Below are 13,469 nucleotides of genomic sequence, written 5' to 3' on the forward strand. Positions count from 1 at the left end.
TGGCTGGCTTCATGCATCTTTTGCCAGGGTTATTGCAGAATGCTGCTTCTGGGGAGCTGAAAACGTCGGCACTGGTTCGGCAACGACCTCGGGACAGGCCGGTGCCGTTTGGGCCCCTGGCACGGCGTTCTGCCACAGCAGCTCCAGCGTTCCCCACATCCCAGCCAGAGGTGCTGAGCTGAGCTGAGTTGCAGCATGCTCCAAAGCAAAGCGTATCTGGAGCTGGGTGTGCGGAAGAGAAGAGCCTGCAGGTATCCGAAGAAAGCTTTAAATCCCCCTTCTTAACGAGAGGACAGGGGCAGTGCTTTGGCACTGGTACTTGCTGTCTCATCTCTCAGGATAATTCCCGTGGTTTAATGACAGAACCTTGTTTGAACAGCAAATGAAGAGAACTGGAAAATGATGTTAGTCCAGGGGAAATGGATTTTGAGTGAATGAACATCTTTTTAATAAGTTCTATTGCTTTTGTAGCTGAGATTGTCAAAAACTATCAGTGAAATGAGGCTTGGAGTACGGGTAATGTGTTTTATGAAACCAGCTTAAAAAGTTGAAAAGACAGACTTCTAAGCATGCAAGCCGCTGTGAAAGTCACCCAAGGAAGGGCTTGTGGGGCAGAAAAACTACCTAGGAAAAAGAGGCAGGCCCGTGAGCCTGTGTCACCGTTCCTGCCAAATCTGATCTTGCCTGATTGCGAGATGCGTATGAAACAGTAGTGCCTGCTGAAAATTCGTGCTGTTGTCCTATGGGGATCGTCGGTTTTGATCAATTACATGTGACAGGGTAATAATTCCCTGTTCTGGGAGCTTGCTTGGCACCCTCGCTTGAGACCTCGTTAGAACGGTGCAGGCTGCGCTGCGCAGCGCCTTCCTGGCTGGAGCGGGGCTGCGTGGAGCGGAGCGAGCTGGAAGGATGTGCGGGCTGCTCAGCCACCGCTTCAGTAGGGTGTAGCTGCAGTGTCAGACGCGATGAGGTGAGCTGGTTGCCTTTTGACTTCTCCCTTTGCAGACAGGCAAACTATTGCGGTGTCTTGGAGGACGCGCCGGCGTCAGGTCTGACTCCGGCTGACAGGGCTCGGCGCTGGGTGTAGAACCTGGCTTCGCAGTGGAGAGTTGTCATGGTGATTGTTTTTTGAAGTTGAATGTACCTACAGGTATTTTCATACCGCTTGGCACATGCCCCCCAAATTTTGTAGAAGTCTTCGTTTGTTTGCTGTAATGTTCATGCTAACCCGTACAGTGGGCTCTAATTTCTAAAGCCATATAGCATCGAAGCACTTCGGTTTGTAAAATGGGCGTTATTTTGAAGACAGAATAATAAGGAATATATTAATGGTGAGAGAAGCTTTCCTACAGAGCAGGTTCGGTGTTAGAGATGCTCGTGTATAGCTCCTATCACGGGTAGTGGAATGCCAGGTTAGGAATGCGGCACAATTATACTTGCAACGCATTAACGAGTGCAATTTGACGTACCAAGAATTAAACTGACGGCTGGTGACAGCTCATTTCTTTTTTGTTGTTGAATTGTGACTGTAATACATCGATTCATTTGGATGCAAATGTACTGACAACTGTCTAGAGGCTTCGGAGTGATGGGTGACTTCGTGAGAAGTCATCTTGTGAACTGAGGTGTGAACCACTGGTGGGGTAACCGAGCAGCTCTTCCATTTCCCTCGTTACAGCTGCACCGAGAGGCACTTCTCTCTGCAGAAGGTGACTGCTCAGTGCAGCCATCCTCAGCTGAAAGCGTGGGCAGCAGCGTGAGCTTCGGGTGCAGCCGGCAGGGGATCCTACAGTGGCTTTGGGGCTTGTTCCGTGTTATGGTCTGGGTTGTGTCTGCTGGGTGTAGGCAAGGCGTGTCTTGTGCCGTGCTGCAATCCGTCATGCCGTAGAATCAGAGAATGGCTCGGGCTGGAAGGGACCTTAAAGACCGTCTGGTTCCAAGCCCCTGCCATGGGCAGGGACACCTCCCGCTAGGTCAGGTGGGCCAAGGCCCCGTCCAGCCTGGCCTTGAGCACCCCCAAGGATGGGGCATCCACAGCTTCTTTGGGCAACCTGTGCCAGTGCCTCACTACCCTTACAGCGAAGAATTCCCTCCTAATGGATCCTAAAAGATCCCCATCTTTTTATAAGCCCCCTTTAAGTATTGAAAGGCCTGTTGGAAGTCTCGGTATCCACGTTAGCAGCAGCTGAGAAGCAATGATTTCTCAGTAAGTAGAACGCCCGTCCGTCAGCTCCACTTGTCTCGCCCCCAGCTCGCCCTCGGTGCGACCAGCAGGTAGAACTGCTCTCACTCTCCCCTGCCCCAATCTCTCTATCACCCAACTTTTCCCTAGCACAACTGGACAAATCCTGCCCTCCTGTACCGCTGTCGGTCTCTGGGGATGCCGCTGGGGATTCCTTTGGTGCTGATGTAGAGGCGGCTGTGCAGAGCCCGCGGGGCAGCGCAGGACCGGAGGAGCAGCAAGTCAGAGGTGTGCAGCGGGGCGCCCGCCTCCTCCCTGCGCTGCCTGCCGGCGCTGTCCCCTGGGGCTCTGTCCGAGTAAGTCTGAGGGGCTCTGCCCATTGCTCCACGCTGGCTGTAGACCTGATTTTAGTAGCACTGACTTGGCTTGAGCACGGTACTTAGCCAGCAGCATGGTAATTTCTTATAGCTACCGGGAGAGTCGGTGCTCAGCATCTCACTGGAGACGACTTGTTCTTATGAAATCGAATGCTCGCTGATGCACAGGCTGAACCATTTGCATGCTCCGCGCTCTAACTGGCCTTGTTCGCGGAACACAAAAGCTGGCTGTTCCCCTCCGGGCTGGGAAGAGAGGGGAGGAGAGGGCGCAAAACGTGGCAGAGGGGAGCGCGGGCCGCGAGGTTCTCGCCTTCACCTCGCAGAATCCCGGGCTGCAGCCGCGGGGAGTTCCTCGGAGCCAGGGTGTTTTTCCTCGCCTGCATTCAGCCTGCGTCACTCGCCCGCTCTCCAGCTGAAGCACGGTAATCGGTTCCCGACCGGCCTCCCTGGGTGCCTGAGGGATTTCCTCGTGCTTGCCTGAGCCGCTCTTCTTCGCGGGCGTTACGGGCGCTTAATGCCTGGAGCGTCTTAATCGCAGCACCATGCGCGCACGGCTCGCACCAAAAGTAGTCGCTGCTCCTGCCTTCCCACAGCAGCAGCGGCAGCACGGAGCAGATGCTTCCAGCTTCCCGACCAGGCTGTGCTTTTCGGCTTTGAAGGAAGTTGCCTCGTATTGCCTCTGGATTTGTTTTTCTGTCTCTTATGGCTCGCAAAGATCTCGTTGCTCCCCATAAAGAGCCGCGCTGGCGAGGTTCTCCTGTACTTCTACGGATTGCTTCCCAAATGTTTTCTCTCTGGAGACGTGAAGATTAAATCGAGGCTTTCCTGCAGTGAGAATTTCCATTCTACTTGCCAATAATGCATAAGAGTTGCAAATTTAATGGCAGACCTTGAAGTATATAAAAATTTAAGTCCAGAAAAAGGTAAGGATGTTTGAGTTTGTAATTACTGTGGGAAGAGCTAAAAACATGTCTGGAAGTGCTTATAGAAAAACAGGTGCACTATATATCTGTGCTTGGTAACTCTTCAGTACTGTAATTATTTGGACATTTTTAAAAATGGGAAACAAATATTCCTTAGTATTTAAGAGAAAACTTGTGTTGTTCTTTTTTTTGGGGGGTGTGTGTTTCAAATTGAAAATACATTTCTCCATGCAAACATGTGGATTGTATGGGAGATACTGCTCCTGCAGTATGGACAAACAGAGATTGCATTTTATCTTAAATTATTACAAATGTATTTGCCTTTAAAAACATTCCTGACCTTTTAATCTATTGGTCATTTTGCCACAGCATAGCTTTCCGTGGGGAAGAGTATCTATTTTTTCTAGCAACACTTATAAATAGAATGCTAACCCATATGCAAGTGATGTGTAAAATTGTGATCACAGAGCAGTGGATGAGCAAGTTGCATCTCTTCAAGAACTGTAGGGGACTGGTGCAAAAGAGGAAGACATCTTGAATAACTTTCTTCGGGAACTTCTGATTTGTAATGTCTGATTTTGTTCAATTTAAGTCGGTGCTGGGATCAAAGTCGTGGTTACTTTAAGCCCCTAAATGGCTGTGGGGTAAATGCCATATAGAGGGGGAGAACTCTTTGTATCTAGCATGGATAACTCTATAAGGCAAATATTTTTTAACTAGTGGAAGTGGTGGGAAATCGACACCGCTACCCTATAAGAACTGAGACCACTTAAAGGAGCTGTCGGTTATTTGTATGTCCCATCGGGGACGGCCTCGTCGGTCGGAGTGAGCGTGCTGCGGCTCCAGACACGGCGCTTTTATCTTGGAGGGTTCCGTTACACAAAGCTCGACATTAAGTTTTGATGCACACGGGTAGGTAAAGGAGGGCAGGTGTTACTCCATCTGCTTGCTGAGACACGGTGGGTAATGGATACGTCCCCAATTGATAATTTATGAGAGCATTGGAAGGGACTTTTTGGAACAGCCCTAGAAAAAAGGCGTTGGGTTTAACTTCTGAAGCTGTTGTAGGTGTGTACATATATGTATAGATAAACGCGTTTCATGCCAAAGCGTCCCGCTGAGGGTGAAATCCTCTCTGAAGTTATTTTGTTGTCCCTTCTCCATCGGCAAATACAGCAGCAACCGCCAGATGAGCGCTCCTGTTGCTCCTCCTCAGTTTGTTGCCTGGCCGGGCGGCAGGAGCACGGCGCACAAGGCAGCGCCCCGTCCCGTCCCATCCCATCCCGTCTCGTCCCGTGCTGTGGGTGAGGCGTGTGGGGCCGCTGCGCACCCGGGCTTGGGGCTGGAGTGCCCAGAGTGACTCCTGCTGGGAATGGAGGAAGCAGGAGGGGAACGGAGGCAGCAGGAGGAGCACGGAGCCTTCGCGGGGCAGGGCACTGAGGAGCGGGATCGCGGCCGGGCGCTGTGGGCGCAGCCCCTCAGCTGTCTGCAGTCTGGGGCACTTCGGAGCTCGCGGCCTGTGGGCACAAACACATCCACAGGTGTGATGTGCCCAATCCGCGGGCGGGTGGCTCCGTTAGCCTGCCCATACCGATTGTGGTGGGATCACGCCCGCTACGGTCTGCGCGCCGTTATGGCAGCGCCTGGATAAGGCGGTGCCGTGACGCTGCCCGGAGCCCGCCCGGCGCTCAGCCATGAGCAACCGCAGGACGCCGCCGCTCTCCGCCTGCCAGCGGCGTGGCCGTAAGTGCAACCGTGGCTGCTGCCCGCGGGGATGGGAGGCACGTTGGTGAGCAGGGAGGTGTGGGCAGCGGGAGGCCGGTGGGCACGGTGCGGGAGGAGGTGCGGGCTGAGCCGTGGCACTGGGCCTCGGAGCGTCCGTCTGGGCTGGGGCCAAGTTTTGTTCGCAGGGACCCTGGCAGCAGCCCTTTTTAAGGCCGTTGCCAGTGCTTCTTTGGGACTCTTGCATCTTTAAATCTATCCGAGCACCTATAAAATGGGTGTTGAGTATAGACCCTGCAACGGTGCGTGACAGATAACGGAATGAGCTCTGGGTGAGGAACAGACAGGTCTGAGCGGCTGTTGAGGACATCAACCTGCTCCTGAGAAGAGCTTGGTTTTCCAGAGGTTTGATTCCCATAACAGCTTGAATCCACCACAGCATTGCAACGAAGTATGCACGTGGCAGCTCCGAAAGTTTTCAAGCCTTGGGGTGTTTGGCTCCGGAGGAGCGAAGGACCTCACGGGCAGCAGGTCAGGGACGCGGTAGACCAGGCAGCAGCGAAGTTCTGTGCTTCCTAACTACCTAATATTCGTGTATTGCTACTCCTGAGTTACGTGTAGTTGTTTCAGTAAGTCTGCAGAGCACTGTTACCACGTGAAGCAGAATTGAGGCGCCTTTGGGAAGCTGCGGCACGAAGCTCGAACTGTCCGGGTACCAAAGCGTTGGGGCCGCTGGTAAGGGTGTGGGTGTCCTGCCGTGGTAGGCAGCGCTGGGTAAAACCTGGAGCCTGCCGAGAGACTTCGCCAGCTCCTTCCAGCGCAGATCTTACCTGCGAGAGGAAACGTGTGTGTTTGTTTCTGCGCTTGGGCACGCATTTTGAAGGAGTCATTTCAGAAGGCTGTGGCGTAGAAGGCAGCTTGTTAGTATGCCGGCAGCATGTTGTGCTGGGCAAGTGCTCCTTGCTGGCAGAAATGCAGGTTGCGGGGAACCAGGGGCTCGCTTTTCGCCGCTCTGGGTGGCAGGAAGGCTCGCCGGAGTCCGTGCCTCCCGCAGGTCGGGCTCTGGGTATGCCCAGCGGTATTGCAGGTGTCTGGCTCGGAGACGTGTTCACACGTTGCCAGCAGGAACGCTGCTTTGCATGAAACTCGAAGGCACAACACGGTTTTTCAGTAATAAAATTACCTCGGTGTTCGAGACTGTCAGCTCTTTGTTTGTCCACAGCTGACTCACTGTGGGTGACTTGGGCCGAGGTAATTTGAGAACGGAACAGATAACCACGTTGGGTAGGAAAATGACTGTTTCTGAGAAGTGGGGATAAATTAATTCATACCATCAGCTGAACTGTAGGCTTCATTCATTGATTTAAAGGTTAATTAACTCCACCTTCAGCTCTGCCGCGCTTTTCCCCCTCAAGCTCTCTAGAAGAGCCCCAGACGTGGATTTGTGTGGATTTGTGTGGCAGCCCGAGGGGGCAGCGGTGCTCCGGGCAGCCCAGCGCCATCCTGGGCAGGCTGCGGTGCCGTGAGGCGCCAGGCTCGCCGCGACGTGCTGCTGGCCGCTGATAAATTCACAGCCAGCAGAAGGCTCTGCTCGTGCTGGAGCTGGGGCAGCGTCTCCTCTGCATGTCTCTGAGGGGGACGGGAGCAAGCTTGTAGGGGCACTCTGGCGGGGTTTTTCTGCTTTTGTTTTCTTGGACAGGTTTGGGGGGGGGTAAAATATAAAGGAGTGGCATATTGGGAAGGGCAAAAATATAAACAAGTCGAATGCAGCGCAATAGGTTGCTGTGGGACCTGTGTTTCACCGAAGTACGGGGCAGTGCATCGAGGACTAAAGAAGAGCGAAGATGTTCAATCCCTTACAACAAAGGCAGGCTAAAAAGGAGGCCTGCTTGGCTCTCAAGTCCGGGGACCTCCTGCCTGTATGTATTTTTAGAGGGCAAGCATAGGATTCAGGAAGAGAAAGAACTCATGGCTTGCTGTTCTCCGCTCTGACCTCTGTGTCCAGAGGCGCAGCTCCTGCCAGAGCCTGCCTTATCGCTGCGAGGCCTCGGGGGGGATGTGGTGACCCAGCCGAGCTCTGCACGAGCCGTTCTCGTCCTCTTTGGTACTTGGGCGAAGCTCCCCGAGCTCAGGGGAGAACTGGGGGTCCCTCGGGGCCGGGCTGCAGCCCCACGGAGCGACGTCTGGTGCTCCCGCGTCCTCCTGGCAGCGTGAGGGTGCTGCCCGGGCAGCCGGGTGCCTCTCTACCCTCTGCTCGCCCTGAAACCTGCCCCTGGGCTGCCGCAGCTGCACTCACCGGCCTGCCTCGCCTTCATGCTGTTGGGGGCTGTAGTGGGAACCGTTGGCCGCCTCTCCCCGTCTGCTGCTGCTTCTTGCCCTTGGAGTAGGGTGTGCAGACTTGGTGACGGCGTTTGCTTAATAAACCTGCATTTCCCGCTCACTGTGATCAAGTGACGGTGTATTTTGGCACTTGGCCGCGTGTGTGGGTAAATGATCGTGCACTGTTGGTAAACGGCCAGTTCCGTGCCCTTCTAGGAAATGTAGCAGTCCTCAGCCATGCTGGTTGCAGAGGCACCAGAGCTCCCAAATGGAGCAGCTCTGATGCGACCTGTGTCTGAAGAAAGAAGAGGAGGAGATCTGTAACTTCGGGAAGCAGCAGTGGGGGTCCCCTGTAAGCTGTTACACAGCCGGCTTTTGGGCTCCGTGTTCACCCAGAGCAGCCTGTTGAAGGAGCTTCTTTCCAGAAGAGCCTTGGAGCTGATGTCCCAAAGCCTGGTGACTTGTGCTGCTTGAATGAAACCTGGGCTAATTTGTTGAAGATAACAATTAGAAGTGTGCCGAGCTGGCGGAGGGAAGGTATCCTCAAGCAGAGGTGGAAACGATGCATTATGTATTGCGGCTGGGGGCTGCGCTCGCAGGTTTCAGTTACAACCTGAACTGTAGATCTCAAGGGGATCACAGGCCCTGTAGGTAAGGTGCTGCCCTAGCAAGTCATTTTCAGTATTGCACAACGCTCTGTCAAGGATGAGCTCGCTGTAGGAACCAGATTTAGCGATATGGGCCCTGTGCATCCAAAGAAATGCTCAGAGAGGATTTTTTTGCATTGCCAGGCTTGTCAGTGTTTGGATTCTGCTGGTGTATTTCTGGGTGCTCCCCCAGCAAGAATGGCTGCTCAGCGCTGTCAAGTACCAACCAGAGAGCAGGTACACAGCTAAAGCTTCCCACTTCGAATATGGAAAAAAAAATCATTGAAATTGATTGTCCTGGAAACATCAAGCCAGCAACCCCACTATGGCAGGCTAACCCGGCAGTTACCAGGAAATACGGATTACTCCAAATCGGAACTTCTGGGAGTTGCCAGTCCCAAGTCTCTTTAGAAAAACAAACAAAAGCCCCACACCAGATGGGTCTCAGGCCTAAGAAGAATTAAAACTACGCTGATAATTTCTTTTCTCCCCTTCTGCTCCCCTTTGTTCTCAAGCTTCACCCCTTTTTTGTTTGCGTATTATTTGGTGAATTTACAGGCGTGCGTTGTCCTTCAGATTTAGCGATTTTCGTTGACCGTAGGCCATCCACCGTTGTTCTGAGCAGTCAGCTGGCATTCTGCTGGTTGCTCCCCTTGCTTTAGGATTCTCTGCTCCCCTGAGGGCTGGAAACGCCCTCACAGTTTCCAGCAGCGCCTGCCGAGGACGGACAGCGCTGCCTTCAGCGGCCCCGCTGCGCCTGGCCGGCTCGCGAGGCCGTGCTGAGGTTGGCAGAGGTGCAGGAGATTGTCCACCTCGTGTCAGTGCTCGTCTGTGGGATTATAATTAAACCCACCCTAAGGAGCTTAAAGGGAAATAGCGCGAGGGGTTGGAAGAGTTACCGCAGGGGAGGTGAAAGTTCTGGGTAAACACGAAACGCAGCAATGAAAACGGTCCTGACCCGGGGCAGGGGTGCCCCCAGGCTTCCCTCCGCAGTTCTCGTTGTCCTGGGCTCGCCCCTCACCAAGGCAGCAGTGGTGCTTTGGTGGCATTAGCGGCAAGCTGCGTGACGCTCCAGATGTTGGCGCTGCCCTGTGGGATTTAGATGCGACGTGTTCTCTGGCGGACGGGCAGTAAACGGGCTGTGGTGGCGTTAGCGCAAAGGCTCCGAGCATCCTCGTGACGGGGAGATGGCTGCGGAGCGGGGCGGCACGCTCTCCGTTGTCCGAGCTCTCCAGTTGTGGTTTCACCCGGAATATCTTCCCCCACGGATCGCATTAATGTAATTGCGGGCTGTTCTCCGGTTCGCGCGCTTGGTTTCATCGCACACCCCTCCAGTGCCTGCTTCTGGGCACGTGCCCGTACAGCCGCCCGGCTGCTCCCCAGCCTGGGTCCGGGCGTCACACCACAGCCTCCACCCCGCACGGCAGCGCAGGTGCCCCAGGTGTGGGATCTCGGGGAGCTGCACCAAAAGGGGTCACAGGCGATGCCCGCAGCAGTCCTGGCAGTGGGACAGCTCCTGCTGCAGGGGGCTCTTTTGGTGCTGTTCCTCTCCAAAGACAGACTGACAACCTTCCCACAGAGCGCCTAGCCGAACCAGAGCTACCGAGTGCACAGGCACAGCTGGGGAATGTCAAAATGCAGAGAGAAGAGCTGATGTTACAAGTGAAATTGACTTCTATTTTGTGGGTTTATTTCATCTCCTCAAGCTTAATGTTGGCTTAATGCAGATTGCGTATTATTTGGAAACGCAATTTATATCCTCCTTCACAATTAGACCTCTCATTGTTTGGTAATGCTCTTTATGCCTTATTTAATCTTCTCATTTTGTCAGACGGCTGTAACATCGAGTCCATAAAAACAAGACAGGAGACTGAACGTCATCTCCGTGCAGGCAGTGGTTCCTGGGAGGCAATGGAAAACAGTGTTTGTGAAGTGAAATCCCCATCAAACTGGCTAAAATCCCTTTTGTCCAAAGCCTGTGCTCTACCAAGACTTTGCTGGAGGCTCTGGGCAGTGGAGTTTTGCCACTAAGAGTTAGCTGACAGCGTTACCTTGGATAACCGCAAGCCAAAATACAGCAGGAAAAAGTCCCAAGCCTGCTGCTGCCATCGCTAATTTTTTTAAACTAAATATGAATTTTTAACCCGGTGAAGCCACCCAGGGCTGGGCCTGAGGCACAGCCTTGCATGCAGCTCTGCTTGCGGACTGATCTGCGCCTCTGTGTCCCGGGGAGCCGTGCTCGGGGGCCCATAGGTGCTTCTCTCACTGCTCTGGCGTGCCTGTATGTACTTAAAGTACGGCTAGGGAGAGCGCTTTAATTCCCTAAATATTTTCCTTCTAGTGCCCACTGAAGGGTCCGGCATGCCTTAAAGGCTGCGCAGTACTTGCAGCAGCGGGCAGGCGTGTGCATTGTGACCACCGCTGTTGGGATTTAGCCCGAGTGAGTGGCAAAGGAGCAGGAATCGGGGCCGGGGCAGGGAATGGCTGCTGAAGCTGGCACCACAGCAGTGGCTTCTGCAAGAGCTGCTCCCCGGCGCGGCGCTCGGCGATCCCCTGGTTATTAAAGACCCGCTTGCACACGGGGACAGATTAGAGCGGGGCTGGGCGGAAGGTGGCGGCGGCTGATTTGGGGCGGATTAGAGTGCTTTCGAACGTAAGGCCGCGTCTGGTCAGCGCTGGGCGCTCCAGCTTAGCGCTCGCGGGCTGCAGCGAGATTTATTCTGCGGCGAGAGGCAGCCTCGGCAGGTAGCGTCTGCCCAGCGTGAGAGCTTTCGGGGGCATCCGGACCGCCCTGGGCTCCGATGGCTTTCCTCCGGGCTTCAGGGCTCTGCCAGGCGGTGGGCAGCGTGGCCGCCTCCGAGAAGGTCCAGCTGGCACAGATGGGTTTGTATTCGGTTTGGTGTTCGATACAGAAGCAGCTCCTTCCGCAAAGATGCGTGTATTACTGAGAAGGACGATCATCGCTCGATCTAAACATTAAAAAATGCTCTCTGAATTCAGGTCTGGTTTGCTCTAAATGATTGTTGTGGGAGGGTAAAAGTAGCCTGGTCTTTTGGTATTGTTAAAGCCCATTAACCTACAGGACGTCTGTTGGGATGATTTCAGGCTCTCAGGAAGGTTTGCCTACCTCTGGAAACAGAAGTAACTTTGCAGCTTTCAGATTTTTTATTTATTTATTTTTTAATTTGAAAGTAAATCTTCAAATATACAATGCATAAGTGTGATCTTTTTTGAATTTCTGGATTAATTAACTTTGTTTTTGTAGCATAGACTGTGCTGTATTATAGCCTGTAACTTTTATTCATTTTCAGGCTTTGGATTAAAATGCACAGGGAGCGCTTGGGTCAGAAAAACACCGTAACATGGAAAGCACGTCACGCTTCCCTGAGTTCTAGCATATGGCTGCACTGAGGGGCTGCTTCGTTTTTATTCATTTATTTATTTATTTCAGTATTCCTGGTTTATCTAGAGTATTAAATGTTTTTTTCTGGAACCATTTTCCTGTTCCTTTAGTGAAAGCGTTCCTGAGCCACTCTTCTGGAGCTTTCTCCTGCCCTGGCTCTGTTGAGGCACTTGGCTGCGTTCAGGTGCTGACCCACGGGGCCCTCTTGCAAATGCCCCGCTAGAGGCTGAAATCAGCACGCTAACGTAGGCTTAAAAAGACCTTGTTTCTTATGTCTGCCTGTGTCATTGGTACCTGAAAGGAGGGGATGGTATATTTTGTAAACTGGAAAGGGAAAACAAAAAAGGAAAAAGCCTTCTAAAACTGAAACCCAGCGGGCCTTTGAATGGTGTGGAGCTTTCTGCTATGGACACGTGCACAACAGGGATGGTGCCGTGAACTTCCTTACCCGTCTGCTGTTCTGAGCGAGATGTTTGCATCTGGGTGGCGTTTTCTGAGAACTGCAAGAGTGCAAGCAGAAAAGCTGGTGCTTTTTCGGGCAGTGGGCTTAGTGCAGGTGGCATCTGAGAGATGGAGAATACTGTGGTATTTGGCAGGAACTGCATTTCTTCCACTCTTCTGTGTTGGTGTTTTAAAATCTATTCCATGTAACTTTGATTCTCAAGTCTGTCTGAAGATGTGCGTGGGAAATGTGTCTGTGTTAATTACAAATGTGATATAGAAACATGCGGGCCATTGAAACTGCAGAAGAAATTGTGAAGTCTTTTAGGATTTTTTCCGTGTTTTCTGGTGGTTGGAATTATCTGCTTGTGGCCCATTTTCTGCTTTTCTTGCATGAAAGAAATGTAGTCCCCTTTCTGCTGCCTTTTGCTAGTGGTGCTCAACCACACCCCGGCGAGACCCTTTGCTTTCTGGCACGGCTGAGCTGATGGTAACAGAAACACTTATGCGAAACTTGCTTGTGTTTAAGACCTTTATTAATAACTGATTACGGATTAGGTGCAAAGCAGCAGATTATCTGTATTGAGTAGCTCGTAGCTAAACCTCTTCCTAAGCCAAAATCTTGTTGCAATGGATCACTGATAGTGAGATAAAAACGTGCGTGCAGTTTGCGGTTAGGTAAGGGCTCAGGTTCGCACCTCCACGTGGCCCCGCACGGCCTGTTCTTAGGGACAGCCTCAAACCTGTGCTGGAGGAAACATTTTTAAATTATTTTAAAGGCGTGAATCCAAGGCAAACTTGAGCTGGACTCAGTTCCAATGTGGAAGGCTCAGTTCCTGTATATGCAGGAAGTTTTAGGGACGTACTTTGCCTCAGTTTGTCTTCTTTAAGGTTGTGACTTTTCCATCCCTCGCTGTTTCAAGGCTTGTCTGCCTGGTGCTTTGTGCACCTTCAGATACATTAACTGCCATGGCTTTAGCTTGAATAAGTGCATACCCATAAGTTACAGTAACATCTAGTTCTGGCTTGGTTTACGTCCCTTTTCTGGTTCATCTTAAAGCGCTGCCACACGCACCCACCCATCGGCCATGGGTGACAGGCCAGGGAAAGGCCAGGCCTTCGCGAGGACAAACTACGGCGCTCGTCCACATCTGTGGTGCTTTTGGGAGGCTTTGGTTCTCTTCAGCTCAGCCCAGGTCCTCAGTGCTCCAAACAACACAACTCGGCACAAACACCGCTTCTGCTGCAGTTCTGGGTGCGGAGCAAGAGGCCTTGGAGGGCTTTGTACCGGGGCCCGTTCGTCCCGTGAGGTTTGGGGCACTGCTCCGCCTGCGTCTGACCGAGCAGAGGCCGGTTCTCCTTTGTTGCTGGCCTCAGGGTTGCGTGTGAAGGGGAGGAAGATGAGGAGAAAAAATAAAGACAGACCGGGGTTTTATTTGAGAGCCAGCCAGAGTG

The 13,469-nt window shown here is 52.8% G+C and overlaps 1 protein-coding gene across 6 annotated transcripts in view; it reads left to right on the plus strand.

Annotated features, from left to right (window-relative positions):
• The window catches only part of PLCH1 (phospholipase C eta 1), a 72,311-nt gene that overhangs the window by 18,702 nt on the left and 40,140 nt on the right, over positions 1-13,469 (plus strand). The window contains exon 1 of one of the 6 annotated variants that reach the window (XM_040568061.1): positions 2,681-3,482. The exons of the other annotated variants lie outside the window; for them this stretch is intronic. Coding sequence (XP_040423995.1) covers positions 3,440-3,482 — 43 coding nt within the window. The 5' untranslated portion in view covers positions 2,681-3,439. Of the gene's footprint in view, positions 1-2,680; positions 3,483-13,469 lie in introns of those variants that run through there. 6 annotated transcript variants of the gene reach the window in all.

This window comes from Cygnus olor, chromosome 9 (assembly GCF_009769625.2).
Source record: "Cygnus olor isolate bCygOlo1 chromosome 9, bCygOlo1.pri.v2, whole genome shotgun sequence".
Taxonomy (NCBI): domain Eukaryota; kingdom Metazoa; phylum Chordata; class Aves; order Anseriformes; family Anatidae; genus Cygnus; species Cygnus olor.